The sequence below is a fragment of the Sciurus vulgaris genome (genome assembly GCF_902686455.1).
Source record: "Sciurus vulgaris genome assembly, chromosome: 13".
Classification (NCBI taxonomy): domain Eukaryota; kingdom Metazoa; phylum Chordata; class Mammalia; order Rodentia; family Sciuridae; genus Sciurus; species Sciurus vulgaris.
This window is the reverse complement of record NC_136474.1, coordinates 42,644,676-42,666,337: the sequence shown is the minus strand read 5'-3', so window position 1 is coordinate 42,666,337 and position 21,662 is coordinate 42,644,676. Positions and strand designations below refer to the sequence as shown.

The following is a 21,662-nucleotide window of genomic DNA, read 5'->3' as shown; positions in this document are numbered from 1 at the left end:
TTATCTGTAACTTGTAATCCCACCATAAGGGAAGATTAGGCAGTTCAAAATTTTCTAAAAAGACAAAGAATTAAAAAGGGAAATGATACCCAGGAGCCATTAAGTTGTTCTATATCTATTTGCAATATTGTTTGTACTGGATAGATGATTATAGAAAAGCAAAGTAACATAAAAGGAGAAATCCTTAATTCTGCCCTGGAGACAGGCAGAGTAAAAGATGAACAGCTGAACACACAGAGCTGAGAACCTCATGTATACTTTACTTTGCAGTAAATCAGGGAGATAAAGGTCTTTAAATAAAAGTTCCTTTGAATTCCAAAAACTAAAAACTGTATGCTGGCTTATGGTGATAACCAAGTGGAAACCCACTGAAATCCTGTGTCAAATTACCTCCCATAGGCCCCTGAAAACCAATAACTTTGTATTTATACTGAGAGGAATATAAGAGTTTAACAGATGCATTTATTTTCATGACTGAGTTTTTTAGGATTTTGCCAATATGGCATCTATCAGTTGAAGGGTGTGGTGGCTTAACCTCCTTTTGTACTCTCAAGAAATTATCACAATTTCTGTTCCTTGCTGTAGATTCTGTATCATGGTAAGATTATGACAGACACTCAAACTTCCAGATTCACTAACCTTCACTTTCTGAGATCAACAGACAACTTCTTAACACACATATTTTTCCACTTACACTTTTCCTAGACATCCACAGTGAAGGGCCCATTAAAGAAACTTTTCTGCCAGCAGTGATAACTAGGGGTCCAAAGACAGACACCCTTAGAAAGTCTGCTGGGGCCATATGCAGGTAACATCTACATATAAGGACAAATGGTAGGATGTAGAAAACTTTGCTTAAAATGACGACATACTTCAAAGCTGGTTATAGTTTATTTATAAATAATATTTTTATACAGAGGTTAATCATATGTTCCCAAAGATCCCATTTATTAGTACAGACACATCAGAGAGGAACAGTAACATGTTCTTATGCTCCTGTAATGTGACAGAAAAACACAAGGTTGATTATATTCAGACATCTTAGTAGATATAGTGCCAGATAAGTTGCAAACTACAAGCATTGGGTTTGTTTCTTGTTTGTGGGCAAACGTGAATAATTTCCCCGAACACTTTCATTTCCACTATCTACACTATGAAAATGTATCACATCATTTATAATGTGCCTTTAGACTAACTTAAATTTATTCTTCAATTGTCATGAGTTCTGCTAAAAAGATATTTAGGGATAAACAATACTTAAATTTAACTTCCTTTGCTTCCCCTCCACATCTCTTCTCTCCCTGAATTAGTTTATTCCATCTGTGCCCCATGGGAAACAGTCTAACACAATTGATAAAAAGACTGTTTTCTTTTATCTTCTATTATCCATAGTATTCATCTGGAAAGTGTAACATACTGAAATTATAGATGTGTATCTTAACATTAGTCACATTTTATGTGCCAATACTTTGTTTTTTAAAAAAGAATTATCAAATGTAGACACTGATACTCTGAAGCCTGAAGGTTTTTAACAAAGGTCAAATACTTCTTCTGTCCCCAATAGCACCATCTCTGTAACTTTTGTAAAGCACAGGAAATGAGATTCTCAGACTCCATAAAGATGGGCACTATCCACAGGGGTGGAGCAGGAAGTCATCCTGTTCAAAGAGAGATGACTCATTTGACACATATTCACACACACACACACACACACACGCACACACATATTCCTGTAAATGCCTTCATAATACTGTATGCTTCCTCCTGTATTCGCAAACTTCAGAGAATTGAAAATCTGGCTTTCCCATTTTAAGTACTATTCATTACTGATCCGTATGATTTTTATAATCTCCAAAAGCAATTCTAATTTGTGCATGAGAAACGGAAAGTTTCTGTGGCTAGGTATTAATGAAGACGCATAGCCTGATATGACACAGTTTTTATAAGGCCCCACGGTTCCTTCCAAGTATGCTTCAGTCCATAATCAGACCAAAGGCTGAGTATGTCCAGGACAAGCAGCAGTTTAGGGATTGGTAGCTGCAGTTCTTCTCCACTGAACTGCTGAAGAATCAAGAAGGCAGTGGCTCATGCATGTGGACTCACCTGTCTTATTTTATTTAATCTTGAGATGGGAAAGGAAACCCACAATATTCCCAGTGGATTTCTGCCCAGAAGGTAAATGTCAACTATGAAACAATTCAGAGAATTGAGATTAAAAGAGTGAGTTCTTAAAAGGCCTGAATTCTTCTCTTTTTAAATATAATAGAAATGCGTGCTTTACTAAGCTCCTGAACTCTTAGAATTTGCCTTTGCTTAATTTGATCTTGGACCTGAACTCATTTCATAAAAGTATTTGAAAGGGGCTAAAACTTCATTTCTTCAATTTTCCAGGTCTTTTAAAAATATTTATAAAGAACACAGAACTGTACTCGTATTTCATAATAAAAAAAAAAAAAAAAAAAAGACTGCTGGTTGAATTCACAGAAAGAATGCATAAAAGGCAGAATTAAATAAACAAGACTTAGAAATCTTTTTCTAAAAAAAAAAAAAAAAGAAAAGAAAAGAAATTTAAAAGCAAATTGTGCTGCAAAACTACCTTTGCAATTACAGTGTCCTGTTTGGCCCCACTGTGTTTCAGAGGCACTGTATGAATATGAACAGAATCATCTGACGCACTTTTGAATACACTGCTTCTCAGCCAGGGGCTAGCACATATTCATTCTACGGCTAGGTGTCCAGAACACAGGTTGGTTTGCTTATTGGCGACATTTTGGCGACGTATCCTATGCTAACAGGAAGGCTAGAGACCAAGCATACGACAAGAGCCAAACCCACCACCCTGTTACTTCTTTTCGTGCTTCTTGGTTAACTCCTGCACACCCAGTTGGCAACCACCCCGGCCGTCGCTGCTCTTGTCTCTCCGGGGCCGACTCTCCTGGGAGACTTGCCGCACAGCTTGCAGGATGGCATTGCGCACGATCTGTTTGCTGGCATTCTGCAGCTTCACCTCCTCAGGCTCACTTCCAGGCGTCTCACCTAACCAAAAATATGAAAGGGAGGTGGAAAGAAGAGAAGTCAATTTGCAGAACTGCGACGGAGATGGGTAGAGGAGAAATGTGGAAGGAAGAAAGTGCCGGAGTGGGCCAGCTAACTGAGACATGCCCTCCGCACATCCTCCCATTGCCTCCACTCATTGTTCCCAACAGAATCTCCATATGCTTTATCCGTAATGCACCTCGGTTAATCTCCTCACCATCCCAGACTCTTCAGTTGCTCATGGTGGTCACCAGAAAGTCCCTGGATACAAAAGACCTTTGGGAAAGTCTGGAGAATGGGACAGACTCACGCTCCATTGGTCTTTTGCACTTTGCCTTTTTCCCCTGTGGAATGCAGACACTGCCTGCAGGTGCTCAGCTGACTTGCAGTAAGTGTGGAGATGGTTGCCAATACTCTGGAGATGTTTTGGGTTAAAAAAAAAAAGCCCAGTTTCAAAGGCACCAATGAGCATCTACACAAGCCCTGGATCATGTGTGTGATGAAAACAAGCCCCTCTTTTTAATGCCCTGTTATCCAGATTTTATATTATCTGCAGCCAAACACATGCCTGGAACGTACGACCTCCGGTACCGAAGAAGAACAGGCAATCCCCAAAGCCACATCAAACTCAGCTCTGTTCACATAATGTGCCAAAAGGGCTGAAGCCATTCATCAGAAACTGTCCTCTGAGCTCTAGATCAGTGGAAGGAAACTCCTTTTGTAAAGAACCAGATAGTAGATCTATCAGGATTTTGAGCCATACACACTCTGGAATAACTAGTCAACTCTGCTGCTGCAGCATAAACCCAGCTATAGATAGCAGGTAAATGAATGTGTGTCATTGTGTTCCAATAAAATTTTATTCACCAAAAAACAGGTTACAGGAAGATTTGGCCTATCGGCTATAGTTTATCAATTCTGAAATAGAAATGGTGGGAATTTTCTAAAGGGAAGGTGAAGTAGTGTACTCAACACTAACCAACACTTTCTCTTTTTCCTTAGTGAGAAGAAAAACCTTGCAGGATGTGGTGATACACTCCTGTAATTTCAGCGACTTGGGAGGCTGATGCAGGAGGATCACAGATTGGAGGCTAGCGTTAGCCACTTAGTGAGACCCAAACAACTTAGCCTGGACCTGTCTCAAAATTTAAAAATTAAAAATAAATGGGGCTTGGAATGTAGCTCAATGGATATCAACGATTACTTAGTGAAAATTCTGGAAAGGGGCATTAAAAGAAAAGAGACAGATAAAGACTTTTGCCCTCTCCCTATTTTACTACTCTCAACTCTGACCTGATGATTATCATTACAAGGCCCCCAATAGCCCTAACTGAATTCTTAGAATAGGAAACATTTTCAGGAGTTTTGGAAGAAAAAGGAAGCCCATGACCAAAAGGCCACCAGACCAGCTCTCAGTGTCCAGCTCTAGGCCCTCTTCATGTTAGAAAAACATTCCTTGTTTAGGGAAACTTTTTTTCAATTTTTTTCATTATGCAACAGATTTAATGCTGACTCATAAATGGCAACATTTGAGTAAAGTGTAATTCTGGAAATTTCATATTCTACCTGCTTTCATTTGCAGCGAAGAAAAGAATGTGTTGCTCCTTATTCAAAGTCATCTTTTCAGATGTTTCCTCTCTTCAGAGACATTGCTACCATGAAAATGGATCTAAAATTGGGGGAGGGGTATGGTTTTCACCAGGGCTGACTTGTAACAATGGAAATTATACACCATATAAGAGAATATTATTTTTCTTTACGGCTGAATAATATTCCATTGTGTATATATACCACAGTTTCTTTATCCATTCATCTGTTGAAAGGCATCTATGTTGGTTCTACAATCTAGCTATTGTGAATTGAGCTGCTATAAACACTGATGTGGCTGCATTACTGTAGTATGCTAATTTTAAGTCCTTTGGGTATAAACTGAGGAGTGGGAGAGCTGGGTCCATTCCAAGTTTTCTGAGGAATCTCCACACTGCTTTCCAGAGTGGCTGCAACTTCACCAGCAATGTAAAAGTGTGCCTTTTCCCCCACATCCACACCAACATCTACTATCGTTTATGTTCTAGGTAATAGCCATTCTACCTGGAGTGAGATGAAATCTTAGAGCTGTTTTAATTTGCATTTCTCTAATTACTAGAGATGTTGAACACTTTTTCATATATTTATTAATCACCTGTATGTCTTCTTCTGTAAAGTTCCTTGGCCTATTTATTGATTGGGTTCTTTGTATTTTTGGTGTGAGGGAAATGAGAGGGAGGAGGGGGCATTTTGTATGAAAGATGGTGGACTGAGACAGACATCATGACTATATACTTGTATGATTACATGAATGGTGTGAATCTACATCGTGCACAACCACAGAAACGAATAGTTGTATCCCATTTGTGTACAATGATTCAAAATGAAGTCTGTAAAAATAAAAGTAAAAAAAGTTTTAAAAAAAGCATATTGAGTCATTCTGAAAGATCAGACAGCTCTTACCCCTTTAGACATACAGCTGTCATTCATTTTGCATTCTTGTGCTTCCCCTGGGGATTTACCTTCCCCTCTAGTGAATAATGCAAGATTAACCTATTTAAAACCAAGAACAGTATAAAAGAGGATAAAATGAGCCACCCATTTCAGAAGTTCAGACAGGCTGAAACTTTACAGTGGTAGAGAAGAATGCTTTGAATATTCTCTGTGGAAAAAAAAAAAAAAAGAGTGAACAGTTGTGAATGGTAATATTAAGGGACCCTAGGAGACAACTATTAAGAATACATTTTTTAAATGCTTCAGAATTGTGTTCAAGTCCTTTCTGCCACATTGGTCAAGTAGTTTTTGAGCAAGACATTTCACTTCTCTAAGCAGGTTTGCCCATCTGTAAAATGGAAAAGCAAGACCTGTGTATGATGGTTGCTAGAGAATGAAGTGACATAACAATTATTCGAAACCCTGTGTAGGTACTGACACATTGCAAACACTTAGTAAGGGTCCACTATCGTGTATTAGTTAGGGTAGAGACTAAGCTGAGCTGACAGGGACACTCAAAAACAGGTCAGCTCACACAGGGAGGGATGTTTATTGTTGTCTCACATGACAGTGCAGAAGTAATCTAGTGTGTAGGTGGCTTGCTTCACAGGTAATCTCAGGACTCTTCCTCCCCTCATCTTACTGCTGTGCGATTCCCACAACAGGACCCTCATCTACATGAGTGAAGCTGGTCAACCAGTATCCTAAGTGAAGCTGGAAGAGAGCAAAAGAAACAATAAGGATGAGCAATTTCCTTTTTGCGGGGAGGTGTACTGAGGATTGAACTCAGAGGGGCTTACCCACTGAGACACATCCCTGGTCCTTTTTACTTTTTAGTTTCAGAAAGGGTCTTGCTGAGTTTTGTAGGGTCTTGCTAAATGGCTGAGGCTGGCCTTGAACTCGCAATCCTCTACATCAGTTTCCTGAGTTGCTGGGGTTACAAGTGTGAGCCACCACACCTGACAAGCAATTTCCTTTTAACGACTTGTCAGAGAAGTTGCAAATATCAGTCTGCTCCCATTTTATTGGGTGAAACTTAGTCATCTGACCACACCTAGCTACACAGGAGGCTTGGGAATATTGCTGTAAGTGGGTAGCTAGATGCACCACTTTCAGAGTTCTAATGCCAGAAGGAAGAATTATAGATTTTTAAAAAATTATCTACAGGTGGAAAATCTTAACAAAATCACAGCTCTACTAGAAAGCAGAAGAGGAGAGTTCTATGGTGCAAGTGTTTATGTCTCCCCAAAATTCACATGTTAAAACCTAAGATCTAATGCAACAGTATCCAGAGGCAGATTACTGCCTCATAAAAGTGGGAGCTCGTTTGCCCCTTCTGCCATATGAGAATACAGCAAGATGGCGTCTTCCATGAAGCATCAAACGCCAGACCTGCTAGCATCATGATCTTGGACTTTCCAGTCTCCAAAACTGTAAGCAATAAATTTCTGTTATTTATGAAAAAAATAAAAATAAAAATGACCTCCATGCAAGGGTCACATTTACATTGAAAAAGGAGGACATCTACTTGCAACAAGTTAAATCTGACACTAAGGGACTCTTTCTACTACCGCTATACTGCAGTAGTGTGTAGACAAACCAGAAGATTTGAAGATCCATGCTTGTTCCCAGAAAGACTATCTTAGTCAATCTGCATGTGTGTTAATTCTAGAATGTTCCTATTCCCTAGCTACTCTTTTCCCATTGAATGGATGACAAACAAGTCCAGGGACAAGAGTAAACTGAGTCTTTACTGATAGAAAAAGAGGAAATCCTATGTCGAGTTCAACTGTGATCTGATATTTGACCTAAATTATCATGTCCTCATTCAACCATTATAAATATAAATGTATATAAAAGTTATCAGCAGTATATACCAGGCTACGTCCAGAGGACTGCTGAGTGACCGGAGGTTGATTAAACCAACCTCATTGTGGGTTTAACCCTCCTGTCCTCATTACCATTTTGTTCTAGGTCATCAATATCCACCCATCTGCAGTGGAAGATATGGGACAGAGAGTGGCAAGTGGTTGGCACAGGAAGAGGGGAATAAAGATGAGGAAAGCCACCCAGAGCACTTAACGGACAATAAAAACAAAATAAAGAATCATACAAACCACAGTGCATACTCATGTGTTAGGCTCTTGGGCACACAAGGAATGACACTCTCTTCTTCCTATACCTTAAACTACGAACATTGTATCTCATTACTGATTTCTTTTCTTTTCTTTTCTTTTCTTTTTTTTTAAATGATACTGGGGATTGAACTCGGGGGTGGGGGGTGCTTAACCACTGAGCCACATTCCCAGGACTTTTTATTTTTTATTTTGAGACAGGTCCTCTCTAAGTTGCTTACGGCCTTGCTAAATTGCTGAGGCTGGCTTCAAACTTGTGATCCTCCTGCCTCAGCCTCCTGAGCCACTAGGATTAGGATTATGCACCACTGCTCCCGGCTTCATAGCTGACTTAGCTGAGCCTCACAATACAATTCAGAAATCAGTAGAATCCAATGGAGCTCCAGTCACTGCATTGTCTGGTTTCCTCTGCCCCAAGAGGGCCTCGACTCTCCATCTGCTACTGCCGACAAACAGCCCCTCCTATTCCTCTGGAGTCACCCTGACTTCAAGGCATTTACTTACCCTTCTTTCTGCTGGATCATGACTCATCATGCTTCATGATTGTACACACTTCCCTCTCCCAGAGGCCATCCCAGCTAAGGTTCTGCTTGCAACTAACAGACTCTGGCCTATCTTCTGCCAAAATTCCTAAGACAGCCTGCCGGCCTCAGTACAGGACCATCATCCCTGCAGAGCTGCACTCTGGAGCCAGCCACGCCTTAGGTCAGCTGTCACTGAATGCCTGTGGCTCATTCTGGCCCAATCAGTTTTTCCTGGGGTGAAAGTAGAGATCTTCAGGAAGAAGGACTCACCAGCCCTCTCCCCCCGGGAAGCACTGTGAGCAGGGCAAGTGTTCACAAGTTAGTTTTTGTGCAGTAAAATGCCAACCTGTGATCTAAGCATTTGATTGAAAGGACACAGTATTTGTGAAAATCCTGGAAGGGAACCAATCCTTAATAAAAGCACTTGCAAGGAAGTGCAACCAGACGGGAGGCAAAGCCAGCCACAGAGTTCCTTGGAGTTTTGCCACTTACTTACAGGCATTCTACTTACTTCAACGTAATGAATCACCTATACGTCATAGGTGGCCTACTGCCTAGTTGTCAGTGACGCAAATGTCCTCCAGCCTAATTAGCATTTACATCATTTTCATATTTCACATTTATGACAAATCGATGTAATTAGCTCTAAACTCTAACTACCCAATATAAATACACTGAAGTCAAGGATGGGCATATAACTCAATTTGTCTTCAGTGTCTTTCCACATGATATTGTCACCCACCATCCCTACCCCAGGCACCCAGATGGTCCTGCTTCCCAGTGACCAGCCGGCCCAGCCTCAGGGGTCCAGCCTTCCACAAATTACCTGGAACTCTATGCGCACCCCCTGCACCTCACCACTCACCTCAGACCTTTCTGTTTCACGTTCCTTTCTCGCCTGCCTCTGTGAAAGGTGTCTGAGGAGCTCAGTTACAATATAGCTAATAACTTGTCCTAATTCCTCATGTATAACCATTTAAATCATGCTTCCAACATTACGGGAAAATCCACTTGACCCAAATTTGCACCAACACCCCCTTCAAGAACCCAAGTGCTACTTATCTCCATTGCATTAACCTATTATATTCCACCAAGGTGGGTTTGGGAAAAGGTCAGTGTTGCCATCTTGAGGCAAAATCTAAATAATGATTTATCCTAGATGACACAGATCAGGTCACAGAGCATGCAACATTATCAGCACCTCTATCTCTTATCACCCCTGAAAGGGTCATCGAATATGCCAATCATAGAAGTACCCATCAGGGCAGAAGAGGACCCACCATCACGATTGCACACATTCTCTAAAACTCTGAGCTACTGATGGTAACCATGGAGCAGATTTTTCATCTTTTCCTCTGATCGCTTGCGGCTATAAAGACAGCATTATCATTCATCAGTGACTAGCATAAGGAACACTGAGAACAAGAACTAATTCTTGTCCCCTTAATAATGGAATGATGGTCTTTTTCTCTGCTCTGTAACTACAGGAATTTTCCATGAAGGACCAGATGTTAGATCTCACCCATCTGTGCCAATTGCTAATGAAGCCATCCTGGTTGCCCTGCTTTGGAACTGAAAATGCTGAAGTTCTAGGGCCTAGGTGTCCAACTTGCTGTCAGTCCCGACGAGCCCATGCTGCTCCCCCAGGCACCATAACCAAATCCAAAGTAGCCTTTTAGGGTCTTCAAAAAATAGATTTGAGGTGCAGAAGGCAATACAGTGTCGGCAAGTGTAGGGCACATCTACATCTAATTCGAACGACACCCCTCATTGGAACCACCATCCCTACTAAATCAGACAGAGTATCAAGACTCACCCTTCCCTCTGCTGCAATGGCCAGGCACATTGTTTCAAAACACAGCCAGCTACTCTCATAAACTATATGGAACTCTTCATTTAAATTTCCCATAGAAAACTGAATCAGGAAGATCCTCATGGAGCATCTGTATGCATGTTACTATGGAGTGTAACATGGGCCACTGGGCCAAAGTGTTTTATTTATTCATGCATAAATTCATTAAAGAATTACAGAACACTTGCCGTATGACAAGCATGAGGCTAGGTACTGGAACTGAAAATGTTGAGCGCGACAGTCACAGGCCACTCCCTGTTTAAGTTTACAGTGTGGTGGAAGAGTCAGATGCTAAGCAGTCAGACAAGATGATCACTTTGAACTGTTCCATACACTATGACAGAGGCACTAGATCAGATCCAGATCCACAAAGAGAACTGACCTAGTCTGGGAGTCCCGGAAAGAGGTCCAGAAGACTGGTGGATTCGTGAGGCATTCACCAATCAACAGAAGGTAATATGGGAGCAGGCAGACAAGAACATGCCAGGTAGGAAGGTCAAACCCAAGTAGAAAGTCCCCAATGTGTGTCAGAGCTTGGCCCTGCCAGGAAACAAAGTAGTATGAGTGGTTGGGTACCCGCTAGGGGAAAGGGAGCCCAGGATCACACTGAAGAAAGAGGACAGCCCAGCTCGGGGGACGGTGTCGGGGAGGCATTTGTTTCTGAGAATAAAGCAGCAGGGCATCATCCAATCCTGCCATGTTGCACAGCTAAGGAAATCTGAGGATAGTTACATCGTCAAGGTGGGAATATGCAGGATTTGCAGCAGGCCTTGAAAAAGATAAAATTTGGAAAGAACAAGGGAAAAGAAAAGAAATTCTTTTTCTGTCCTTGGAGGGCCAGGGCAAACACATCACTAATAGTCCTAGAAAGCTTTTTGCTTTACAGAGCTACTGAGATGTCTTAGAACATAATGTAATTTATATAAAACTACTGGGTTGCAATGCCTATAAGGAATAGTGCCAATAAAACCTGAAAAGGAAGACAACTTTAATCTAGGAACCAAATTTGAGTATTTTGGCCAAGAATAATGGCAAAGGTAGTTTTGAAAAAGGACAATAACAGTTGTAAAGCTAAAGTAATGAAGAAAGTGTGATCTCATAAAGGAATAGAAAATTTGACCAATAAAAGATAGTCCAATAGATATGTGGACATCTGATTTATGAAAACATAACACTGTCACACAGTAGGGAAAGGAACATATTTTTGATTAATAGCACTGAGCCATATAGAACTTTGACTACTTCACATTGCACACAAAAGAAATTCCAGGTAGATTTTACATCCACATTAGAAAAGCCAAACAATTTGGAACATAAGATATTTTAGGGCAGCAAAACTATTCCTTATGATACCATAATGATAGACACATATCACTGTACACTCATCCAGACACATAGAATACTTAACACCAAGAACGGACCCTGCATTGAACACAGGATAATCACAGATTGTAACAAATGTATCACTGTTGGGGGTGATTATGCATGTGTGTAGGGACAGAGGGCATATGGCAAGTTCCTGTACTGCTCTCTGTTTTGCTGTGAACCTAAAGCTGCTCTAAAAATAATGAATTTAAATTATTCTTTTTTTAAAACAAGAAACTGAAACAATCAAGTTTTAGAAAATACAGAATATCTTTGAGACCTAAGCAGAAGCAACGATTGCTTGGACAAGTCGGAAAAGGCATCATGAAGGAAAAAAAGCTGATCAATTGGACCATGTTCTAAGTAAGTGGCTTGGGCTGGAAACAGAGACAAACTCACAAGGATTTTCACTTGAGGAAGGTGAAGCAGGCAAACACATGTGTAAAATTCCATCTGCGAAAGGTTGAAGTATTTCATTTTCAGAGCATCTGGATAACAAGTAACTCAACCAAAACTGGGTTATGTGTTCAGGGAGACCTAAATGGCTTTTCTGAAGACCACACAGATTTCTACCAAATTTAGCAGAAATTGAGGTTTCTTCTCCTTTCACCTTAAAGACACTCAAGGGGTCCCCAAAGTCCCTAGTGTCAGCAGCAGCCGTAGAACTGTGAAGGAAAGGTTTGGGAATGGCAGTAGAAGGAAGGGGAAACCAAGAATCTGTCGCACTGTTGGGTTTGGGGCCTGTGACATTCTGTATAGTCCCATGACATGGCCCCTCTCCAAACCAAAGAACAGCGTGTGTAGGGGTAGATGGCCCCGCCAGCCTGTGTGACAGTTGTGGTCCCTTGTTCACCTTTAAGCGTCTCATTTTCCAAAGTGACGCATCCGGAGTGCTCGACCTACCCTCCTAGAGCCCACAAAACATCCTGGAGGACCCAAACTCGGAGCACCCAGGGCTCTCGTCCGTCCCAAGGACGTGCGGAGCAGGCTGCAGCCACTGGGCACAGGAGGGACGCAGGTGCTTAGAGGACAGAAAAAGAACGCAGTTTCTGTACGAAAACAAACACTAATAGGAAGCAGGGCGAACCTTGGAAACCCTTGTATGGCCTACTTTTTTGCCCTCGCTGGGCCTGGGTCCTGGCCCCCAGGCCAGCAGCTCCTTCCTCCCAGTCACAGTCGCGCCCGGCTCGTTGCCAGGCGCCGCGAGCTTCTGCAGCCTCTGCTGCCCCCTCGTGGCGACTCCGATGGCCGCTACAGGTTTCGGGGATCTTGAAGTCCTTGGTCGGAGTAGTGTGTGGTGTTACCCTGTTCCCTGGGGTGTGTGTGTGTGTGTGTGTGTGTTACCCTGTTCCCTGGGGGGGGGGTGTGTGTGTGTTACCCTGTTCTCTGGGGTGTGTGTGTGTGTGTGTGTGTGTGTGTGTGTGTGTGTGTGTTTTACCCTGTTCCCTGGGGTGGGGGTGTGTGTCTATGTGTTTTACCCTGTTCCCTGGGGTGTGTGAGTGTGTGTATGTGTGTTTTACCCTGCTCCCTGGGGTGTGTGTGTGTGTGTGTGTGTGTGTAGAGGGCAAGGGAAATTCTTCAAAAGAGCGTGGTTTTATTTTATCCAATGCACTTAAAGTAACTGCTACAACAATAGTGTTTTCTAACCACGACAACTCCATTTATTTAGTCCATTTATAGAATCATCCTCCCAAGAGTTCTGAAGCAGCTGGAAATTCAGTCCAGAGATTTCCTGTCCTTGCTCAGATAAAAATTGCTTGACCACATTACCAAATCTCTTAAATATTTAACGAAAGATTCTGAGTTCCCCGGCAAAATTAACCACATGCTCTCCCTTCTCTTCCACCACAGGAGAGAAAGAAGGAAGGAGGAGAACAGTAATAGTACTGTAAGTTCTTTTAATGCAACCCTCAAGGCGTTGGAGGTGTGGCTAGCTGGTAGAGCACTTGCCTAGCATGCTCTAGTCCCTGTCTGATCCCCAGCTCTGAAATGGGAAAAATAAACCTTCAAAAACAGATACTCTTGCCAGGCATACAGTTGGCAGGTATACAGCTGTAATCCCAGCCTCTCGCTGAGGCAGGCAGATCACAACTTCAAAGCCAGTCTCAGCAACTTAGCAAAACTCAGTCTCAAAATTTTAAGAAAGGGCCAAGGATATAGCTCAGCATTTCAGCCACCCTGTGTTCAATCCCTAGTACATAATAATAATAATAACAACAATAATAATAATACTCTCATGCTGTTCTTCCTAGAATGAACCGCACAATCCCCACAACCATGATTTTCTGTGAAAGAATCAAATTCCCAGATATAGCAAATCCCCAGAAAATGCAGTGCTAGAATTTAACCACATAATCTCTCAAAAAACCATTCTTAATCCCTAGAGAAAGTGGGTATATAGCAAGAATCTCAAGAGGCTAAGCAGAGGAAGATTATGAGGTAAAATCTTTCTACCCTCCTTAAAGAAACCAGCTTCAACATTTTGAAGATGATTCCTAAATAAAGTCCATATATTTCACATATTCGCTCATGAGGCAATGACAAAAAAGAGGCTGTGAATTCAGTCATGCTATTAGGTGAATTTAAATAGTATTAATCATTACAGCCTCTATATACATTAAAAAACTGCAGGAGTCACGTGAGCCTATGTGGGTAAGAGCAGGTGGTTCATGGTGTACACACAGCATCCCTGTCCCTGCAAACAGCTCCCTGGACACAGGGCAGGGTATTCTTGCTCCCCTACTAGGTTGGAGGCCTTGGAAGCAGCAGCAAAAGGCAAACACGATAGCAGCAATAAAAGGCAGATGTGTTATAAAGAAATTCTGATGAATGAATTCAAAAAACTCTAATGGGGGTTAGGGGACTTTCATGGTGTGGGACAGGAAGGGCACAGCCTTCCACCTGCTATCTTCTATATCTGACCCCACTAAATAGTCACTCATGCAACATTCATCAAATGTCCAACTGTATCAGTTTGCAAGAAATAGGTTGTTTTTCACCTTCAGGAACAATGTGATGGCTAAGATTTCTCAGATTTTAAGTACCACAAACTATATCAAGACCTAAAATGATTAGCAGAGAAAAAGAATCAATTCTCTCAAATTTTCTTTCTTTCTCTTGCTTAATTGCTCTGGCTAAAACTTTCAGAACTATATTTAATAAGAGTAGTGAGCGTGGACAGCCTTGTCCCTGATTCCCAAAGAAATGCTTTCAGCTTCTCCCCATGTATTTTGACATTGACTGGGGGTTTGTCATATACAGCTTTTATTGTGTTGAGATACATTCCTTCTGTACCTAATTTGTTCTTTTTATGTGAAAGGGTGTGGAATTTTAACAAATGTTCTTTCTGCATCTATTGAGATGATCATATGATTTTCTTCTTCATTTGGTTGATGTAACCTATTACATGTGTTGCTTCCATAGGTTGAACCATTCTTTCATCCTTGGAATAAAACCTGTCTGATCACAGGGAACGATCCCTTTGATGTGCTGTTGAATTCAATCTGCTAATATTTTGTGGGGGATTTTTGCATCTGTGCTCATCAGAGATATTGGTATATTCTTTTTGTTTATTGGGTTGGTTTTGGTAACAGGGTAACGCTAGTCTTACAGCATGAATTTGGAAGGGTTCTCTCCCTTTCAACTCTTTGGAATAGTTTGAGAAGTAGTGGCGTCAGCTCTTTAAATGTTTGGTATGTTTCAGCAGTGAAGTCATCTGGTGGGAAAATAGAAGCCCAATACATTGCTTCGAATCACTCACTTGGGGTTCACTCTGAAAAACCCTGAACCGCACACTGGCACCCAAAGCTGGAGTCCTTTCCCTGATGCATGGCTAGTGGTGGCTCCTACCATCAGGATAAGGAAGCAAAGCAGGGAGCTGGCTGCTAGGAACAGCACAGAGACTACTTCTTCCTCTGCACACAGTGGAAAACACAGGGACACATCCTCCTCACTTCCTGCCATCTTGTTTTTTTTCCCACACCCATCATTGTCTTGTTCTTACACCTCCTGACTGTCCTTCCACTTGTTCCCCTATCTCTAACAGCAGTCCGTCATGTTTTCAAATATAAATGTGGTATGTCACTCACCTGTTCCAAACTTTTCCATGGCCAGTTCCAGTGCAATCTCAACCACTGGCTGTGGCCTTCAGACCTTGTGTGGCCTTCAGATCAGCTCCCATCTCCTATCCAACCTTCACACTCTCATCCCTTTTCTCTCTCAGTTGATGTGGACTTTCTTGTAGCTTTGGATTCAATGTATCATAGATAAGGCCTAGTTTTGAATGTACAAATAGCCCATGGCCACCTACTGTGAGACCATAGGCAAGCCACATTCCTTATCTATAACACAGGTACGACAACGGCATGCCATGGCCAGGGCGTATTGTCCATCCCCACTAGGGACATCCCCTCCCTGTCTTGCTTGCCACTGCCTCCAGTACCTAAAGTTCCCAGTGGACACTTAGTAAGTTTTCCTGTCCTGTCTTTCTTCCCTTATCTCTCTCTCTCTCTCTCTCTCAGGTCCCATTAATTTTCTGTTCTTAGTCTCTGGCTGTTTTGCAGTTTCCCTGCAGTGAGTTAAAGCGCTGGGGGGAAACAGCTGAGGAGATGCTCTTTTGGCATCAGCCCAAGGCCTCTGCATGAAAACCAGTGCAAGAACATTTGCAGTGAGACATCAGGAAGAATGCTCCCAGGCCACACAGCAAGGGACTGATTACCAGTTTTGAGATTTTGCACCAGTTTCATCTCTCCCATGTCCTACTTCTGGTCTTCATTTTCCTCCTCCCTTTGCATCTCTATAAGCCCCTCCTAGGATCTAAAAATCTTTCTCAGCTCCCTCCAGTTGCTTTCAAATACTTGTGCTGTTCCCATGTGATTGTGTTCCAGTTTGGCATGAAACACTCGCCACAAAGTGTAAACCCCCTGAACCTTGCACACACTGGTATATAATGAATCCAGTCCCACCAACTTCTGGGCTCTGTAGCCATCAGCCTGTGCTGAGAAATCACTCATCTTAGAGACTTTGAATCTGAATCCCATTTCTGGAACTTTCTGAGTTCACTTGACCAAGCATTGGCTTTCTCATAGTGAAATCACATAATACAAGTGAAAAAAGCTGATTAATTTTTAAAGTAGAGGAATAAGAAGATGAGACACCTTTGCTTTATCTATAAATTAGGCAAAGAATTTAAAAAATCCTGCTCCAAGCATGAGGGTCCCTTAGGCAAAATTCTAGCATAAGTGGCTTTGCTTTTTCTTTTACCTTTTCTGCTCTAACCATGAGAATCTTGGCTCCTCTTACTGTGTTGGGGTTAATTAGAACAAGAGAACAGGTGGCTGGAAATAGAAAAGGAAGTGAAGAACAAGATCAGATGTTTTATATCTTTTTTTTTTCCCAGTGATGTTTCAGAAGGAAAATGAAACTGAAGAACAATAAACCAGGCAGAGCTTCAGAAGTGTTGTGAGAGTCATGTGACCGGAGGCTCATATCATGTGTTTTACCCTATGTCTAAGACAGCCTGGGCTGCCAGGGTCAAAACCTCCACATGAAATGTGTTGAGCTTTAAGTCTAAGAAGCAGATATGGAGCAAAGAAGAAAAGAAAGGGAGGAAAAGAGAGTAGCAGGGAGAAAAACGAGACACCATTTCTGAGGATGCAAATTAGCTACCCCAAAATGAAACAAATTACACGCATGTAATTTGCAATTATAGAGAGTGCCTTAAAATTTCCTAGTAAGTAAATTGTGGAAAATAGAAATTAATTATATGGGATATAATAATCACTTAGCCAGTTTAAGATGCAAGAGCTTAAAATGGTAATATTGTAACTATTGTCATTTTGCTTTATTCAGTGAAAATAAGATATAGTATTGCATTTTTTTCTTTCATCTTATATTTTTACAAAATATCAAACTCCTTAGCCACAACTTTTACTGTAATTAGTTAGCCAGTTGGTTTATATAACTAAAACTCAGCATAAGAACTAGACATTGGCTGGATCTTAGAAGCCATGTGAGAGTTCCATTGAATTCACATTCTCTCCTTCCCACTTTAAAAAAAAAAAAAATCTTCCTTCCTTGTCTTTAACATTTTGACACAAATTTCTGTTGCTGCCTGTTGCCTAGATTTCATTGTTATATATTGATCCATTTAATGAATAGATCAGAGTGTTTAATCCAGTCTACTATTAATAGAACTTAATAGAACAGGTTAAGCTATTTGGAATGATTCCATTGTATACATTCTTGGCATTGCCTACACATCTGCAAGAATTTCCAGAATCATGAGGTAGGAGTAGACATTGGGTTTGTGCAGAATAAACAGAGGAAATTTGCTAAGTGTTGCTGATTTGCCATTCAAAGGAGCTGTATAAATTTACTCTCTCAATATCAAAGAAGCATTATATTATTCAAAATCCTAATTAATACTTAGCAGGAGTTCCATTTTTAAAATTTCCAACCTAGGAAACATGTAGTTCTATCTCATGGATTTAATTTACATATTCCAAACAACTAATGAGGTTGAGCACTTTTTGGGTGATTTGTTATTATGAGTTCTCCTTTTTTGAAGCACCTGTTTACTTGCCTACTTTTCTATTAAGCTATTTTCCTTTTCCTTATGTTTTGTATATTCTTTACACTACCACTTTGTCAGTTTAACTTGGAAGGTCTTTATTTCACTTCAATTCTGAAGAATAGCCTTGCTGGGTATAGTAATATTGGGTGGCAGTTATTTTATTTCATTTCATTTCTTAGGGCTTGAAATGCATCAGTTCATGTCCTGCTGGCCTGTAGGGTTTCTGATGAGAGATCTGGTATTAGGATAATGAATTTGCCCTTAAGTGTGATTTGGTGCTTTTCTCCTGTGTATTTTAAAATTCTTTCTTTGTCTTGTGATTTCGACTATTTGACTATAAAATGTCATGATGAGTGTCTATTTTGGGTTCCATAGACCCTCCTGTGTCTGGAAGTCCATGTATTTCCCAAGATTAGGGACATTTTCTCTTATTATGTCATCAAATAGATTTTCTGTGCCCTTAACCTTTATTTCTTCACCTTTGAGTGTGCTGATGAGGTAGATGTTTGATCTTTTGATGGTGTCCCAAAGGTCTAGAGTGCTATCTTCTCACTTTTTTTGTCTTTATTTCCCCTTTGTCAGTTATAGGTGTAGCAAATATCTTTACAGACATTTTTGAGGAGGATGTTTACTGGGGATTGGGGTTTGAACTCAGGGACACTCAATCACTGAGCTACATTCTCAGCCCTATTTTGCATTTTATTCAGAGATAGGGTCTCACTTAGTTGCTTAGCACCTCGCTTTGGGGTGACTGTCTTTGAACTCATGGTCCTCCTACCTCAGCTTCCTGAGCATGTGTCATCATTCCCAGTCTTTACAGACTTTTTTATGAATTTATTTTTTTAATCTGTGGATCTCAATGAACAGGAGGTGTTTTATTTTAATGTATTCAAATGTATCTTTTGTTTGTCAGTTGTCCAGTGAGTGACTGGTGATCTTGATGTATCTCTCCTAAGCTGATGAAATTGTTCTCCTCTGTTGTCCTTTGAAAACTTTAGAGTTTGACTTTTATACTTAAAACTTTCATCCACTTTGATTTTTGTGTATGATGTGAGCAAAAGAGGTGATTTCATGGATTCCCGTGTGGATAGTGAATTGCCACATAATTATGCTCTGAAAAGTATAACCTTTCTAGGGCATCTTTATCATAAATCAAGTCTCCACATATGTGTGTTTAATTATTCATTCTCTTCCATTGAACTATGCAATTATGCCCTCTCTTTGTTTTAAATTCTATCATCTCATAAGCTTTAGCATCTGGACTAAGTCTCTCCATCTTTTTATTTTTATTAAATAATGTTCAATCTTGGCCCTTTAAATTCCTATGTACAATGCAATATCCAAACGGCAGATTTTGAAAGGCAAAAAGTCTATTGGAGCTTGGGATGGAACTGACTCCACAGATTTAAAGTAGCACAGAAGAAATTTTAAAAATGGGTAGAAAGGAGATATAAAGGAAGGATGAGGAGTTATCATTTTAATCTAAGGTTCTGCATACTTTTCCATGCCTGTCACTCCCCAAGTCAGTCTCTCTCCCCGGCCTGTCACTCCCAAATTTCTGAGAAATCAATAACTCTATGAATTTATAAATCCGTAAATCCACTGACTTTATAAATCTATAAATCCCTAATTTCACTGATTTATGATGATTATCTTGACACTCTTATACCCCCCTCAATAAATAAGTAAAGAGAAATATAATAATTTAAGAAGTATATAACCTAGGGGACTCTCCCGCATTGTCTATTGATCAGATAATGGAGACCACATAGCCTAAGGATCCTAAGACTGACCAGATCACTACAAACTATCTTGAGATCACCAGATTGATGTCACCCTTATGTACCTTCCCATGCTTATCCCTCACCAATTTTCCTTTTAAAAACGAGTCAGAAAACCCCCAAACGCATCTTTTGCTCCTAAGTTGGTCAACATTCCCCGCTTCAGTTAGTATTCCTTGCTTTCTTAAATAAAACTCTGTTCCTGCACTGGTACATGTTGAAATTCTTTTCCAACATGTACGTCCAGAATCTCACTGGTCCTGAGTTGAGGTTCCCCTCTCTAGGAACTCCTCCAGTGACAGACCCAATATAGGATAATTCAATGGTTCCATATTTTATTTTTCCATTCCATTCCCATAGGGTATAACTCCATTTATTTAGATCTTTTTAAGTTTAGAAAGGTACATCTTTTGTCAAATTTATTCCAAGATACTTCAAATCACAGCAAATGAAATGTTACCTTTAAATTTTGTTTTCTAAGGTTTGTTATTTGTGTACAGATCTTTGAATGTCAATTTTTAATTTTAAATTTAGAAAAATCACCAACTTCTTTTATTAACTCCAGTAATCTGTAAAATCCTCCATACACAAAGTTTGTATCGCCCAATGAAGACGACTTTTCTTCCTTTCACACCCTCCCACCTTCTATTTATTTATTTGCTTACTTATTTACTGTCCTAGCAGGTTGAAGACTCTAGTAAAAGACTGAATAAAAGTGGTGCTTCCTCTCTTGTTCCTAAACCCAGAAGAAAAGATTTTGCTATCCCAACATACCATATCTGCTGGAACATTCTGTAGATTACATTGACTAAAGAATTTCCCTTTATTTCTAGTTGGCTAACAATTTTGTTTTTTTCACGAGTACTTGTCAAATATTTTCCCACATTCATTGCGATAAACTTGTTATTTAATTTCAATGAATTTATTAATATTGCAAAGTATATTGGGCAATTGTATAATAGCAACCAATGCTTTATTCTTTGTATAAAACCACTCAGTAGCAGGGTACAGTGACTGGTGGCAAATGCCTGTAATCCCAGCGGCTCAGGAAACTGAGGCAGGAGGATCTCAAATTCAAAGGCAGCCTCAGCAACACCACGGTGCTAAGCAACTAAGTGAGACCCCGTCTCTAAATAAAATTCAAAATAGAACTGAGGGTGTGGCTTAGTGTTCAAGTGCCCCTGAGTTTAATCTCCAGTACAAAAAAAAAAAAAAAAAAAAAAAAAAACACTTGTAGTGATTCATTGTTTTTAATATATTGCAAATTTGTTTACTATCTCACTAAGTAGACTTCTGAATGCTTCCTCTCTTTTGCATTTCTATAGAAATTACTAAACAATTGGTTTTTATTTGTTCCCTGAATACTTAGAAGAACGCACTGTGTGGGGAGTCAGTTTTTTGGATTGGGCTTGGGTGATGTTTTTCTTCTTAAGTCATTGTGGCCAATTGTCCATTTGGTAAATTATCTATTAATTAGTCCATTTGATCTAAATTTTAATTGTTTTGACCAGAAAGTTCTTCATAGTATTCTCACTATTTTTTAGTTTGGGCATTTGTTTGCTTGTTTATTTTGAGCTTTTGAAACATATTCTACAATTATTTAACTTTTTATTTTTGAAATTATAGGCTTTCTTTTTCCTGTATCAATTTTGTTAGTCTATTAAAAAATGCAACTTCTATCTTCGATGATCTGAAGTTTGCTTTTCTATTTCATCAATTTTTTTTCTTTCACTTTATTTTTTTCTTCTCTATACCTTCTTGGTATTAAATTATTTTCTTTTTTCCTAACTTCTGAAGATGTATGTGGAGCTCATTTGTCTCTCTTTTAATATGAACATTTAAAGCTGTACATTTCATTCCAAGTATTATATTAGC

General features: G+C 40.1%; 1 protein-coding gene across 3 annotated transcripts in view; it reads right to left on the bottom strand.

Annotated features, from left to right (window-relative positions):
- Window positions 1-878: 878 nt before the first annotated feature.
- The window catches only part of AKAIN1 (A-kinase anchor inhibitor 1), a 56,897-nt gene continuing 36,113 nt past the window's right edge, over window positions 879-21,662 (bottom strand). For 2 of the 3 annotated variants that reach the window (XM_079109405.1, XM_079109406.1), the window contains exon 2: window positions 879-3,036. In XM_079109405.1, the coding sequence (XP_078965531.1) occupies window positions 2,843-3,036 (194 nt within the window). In that variant the 3' untranslated portion in view covers window positions 879-2,842. Of the gene's footprint in view, window positions 3,037-5,661; window positions 7,798-21,662 lie in introns of those variants that run through there. The other variant, XM_079109407.1, reaches the window with a different exon arrangement.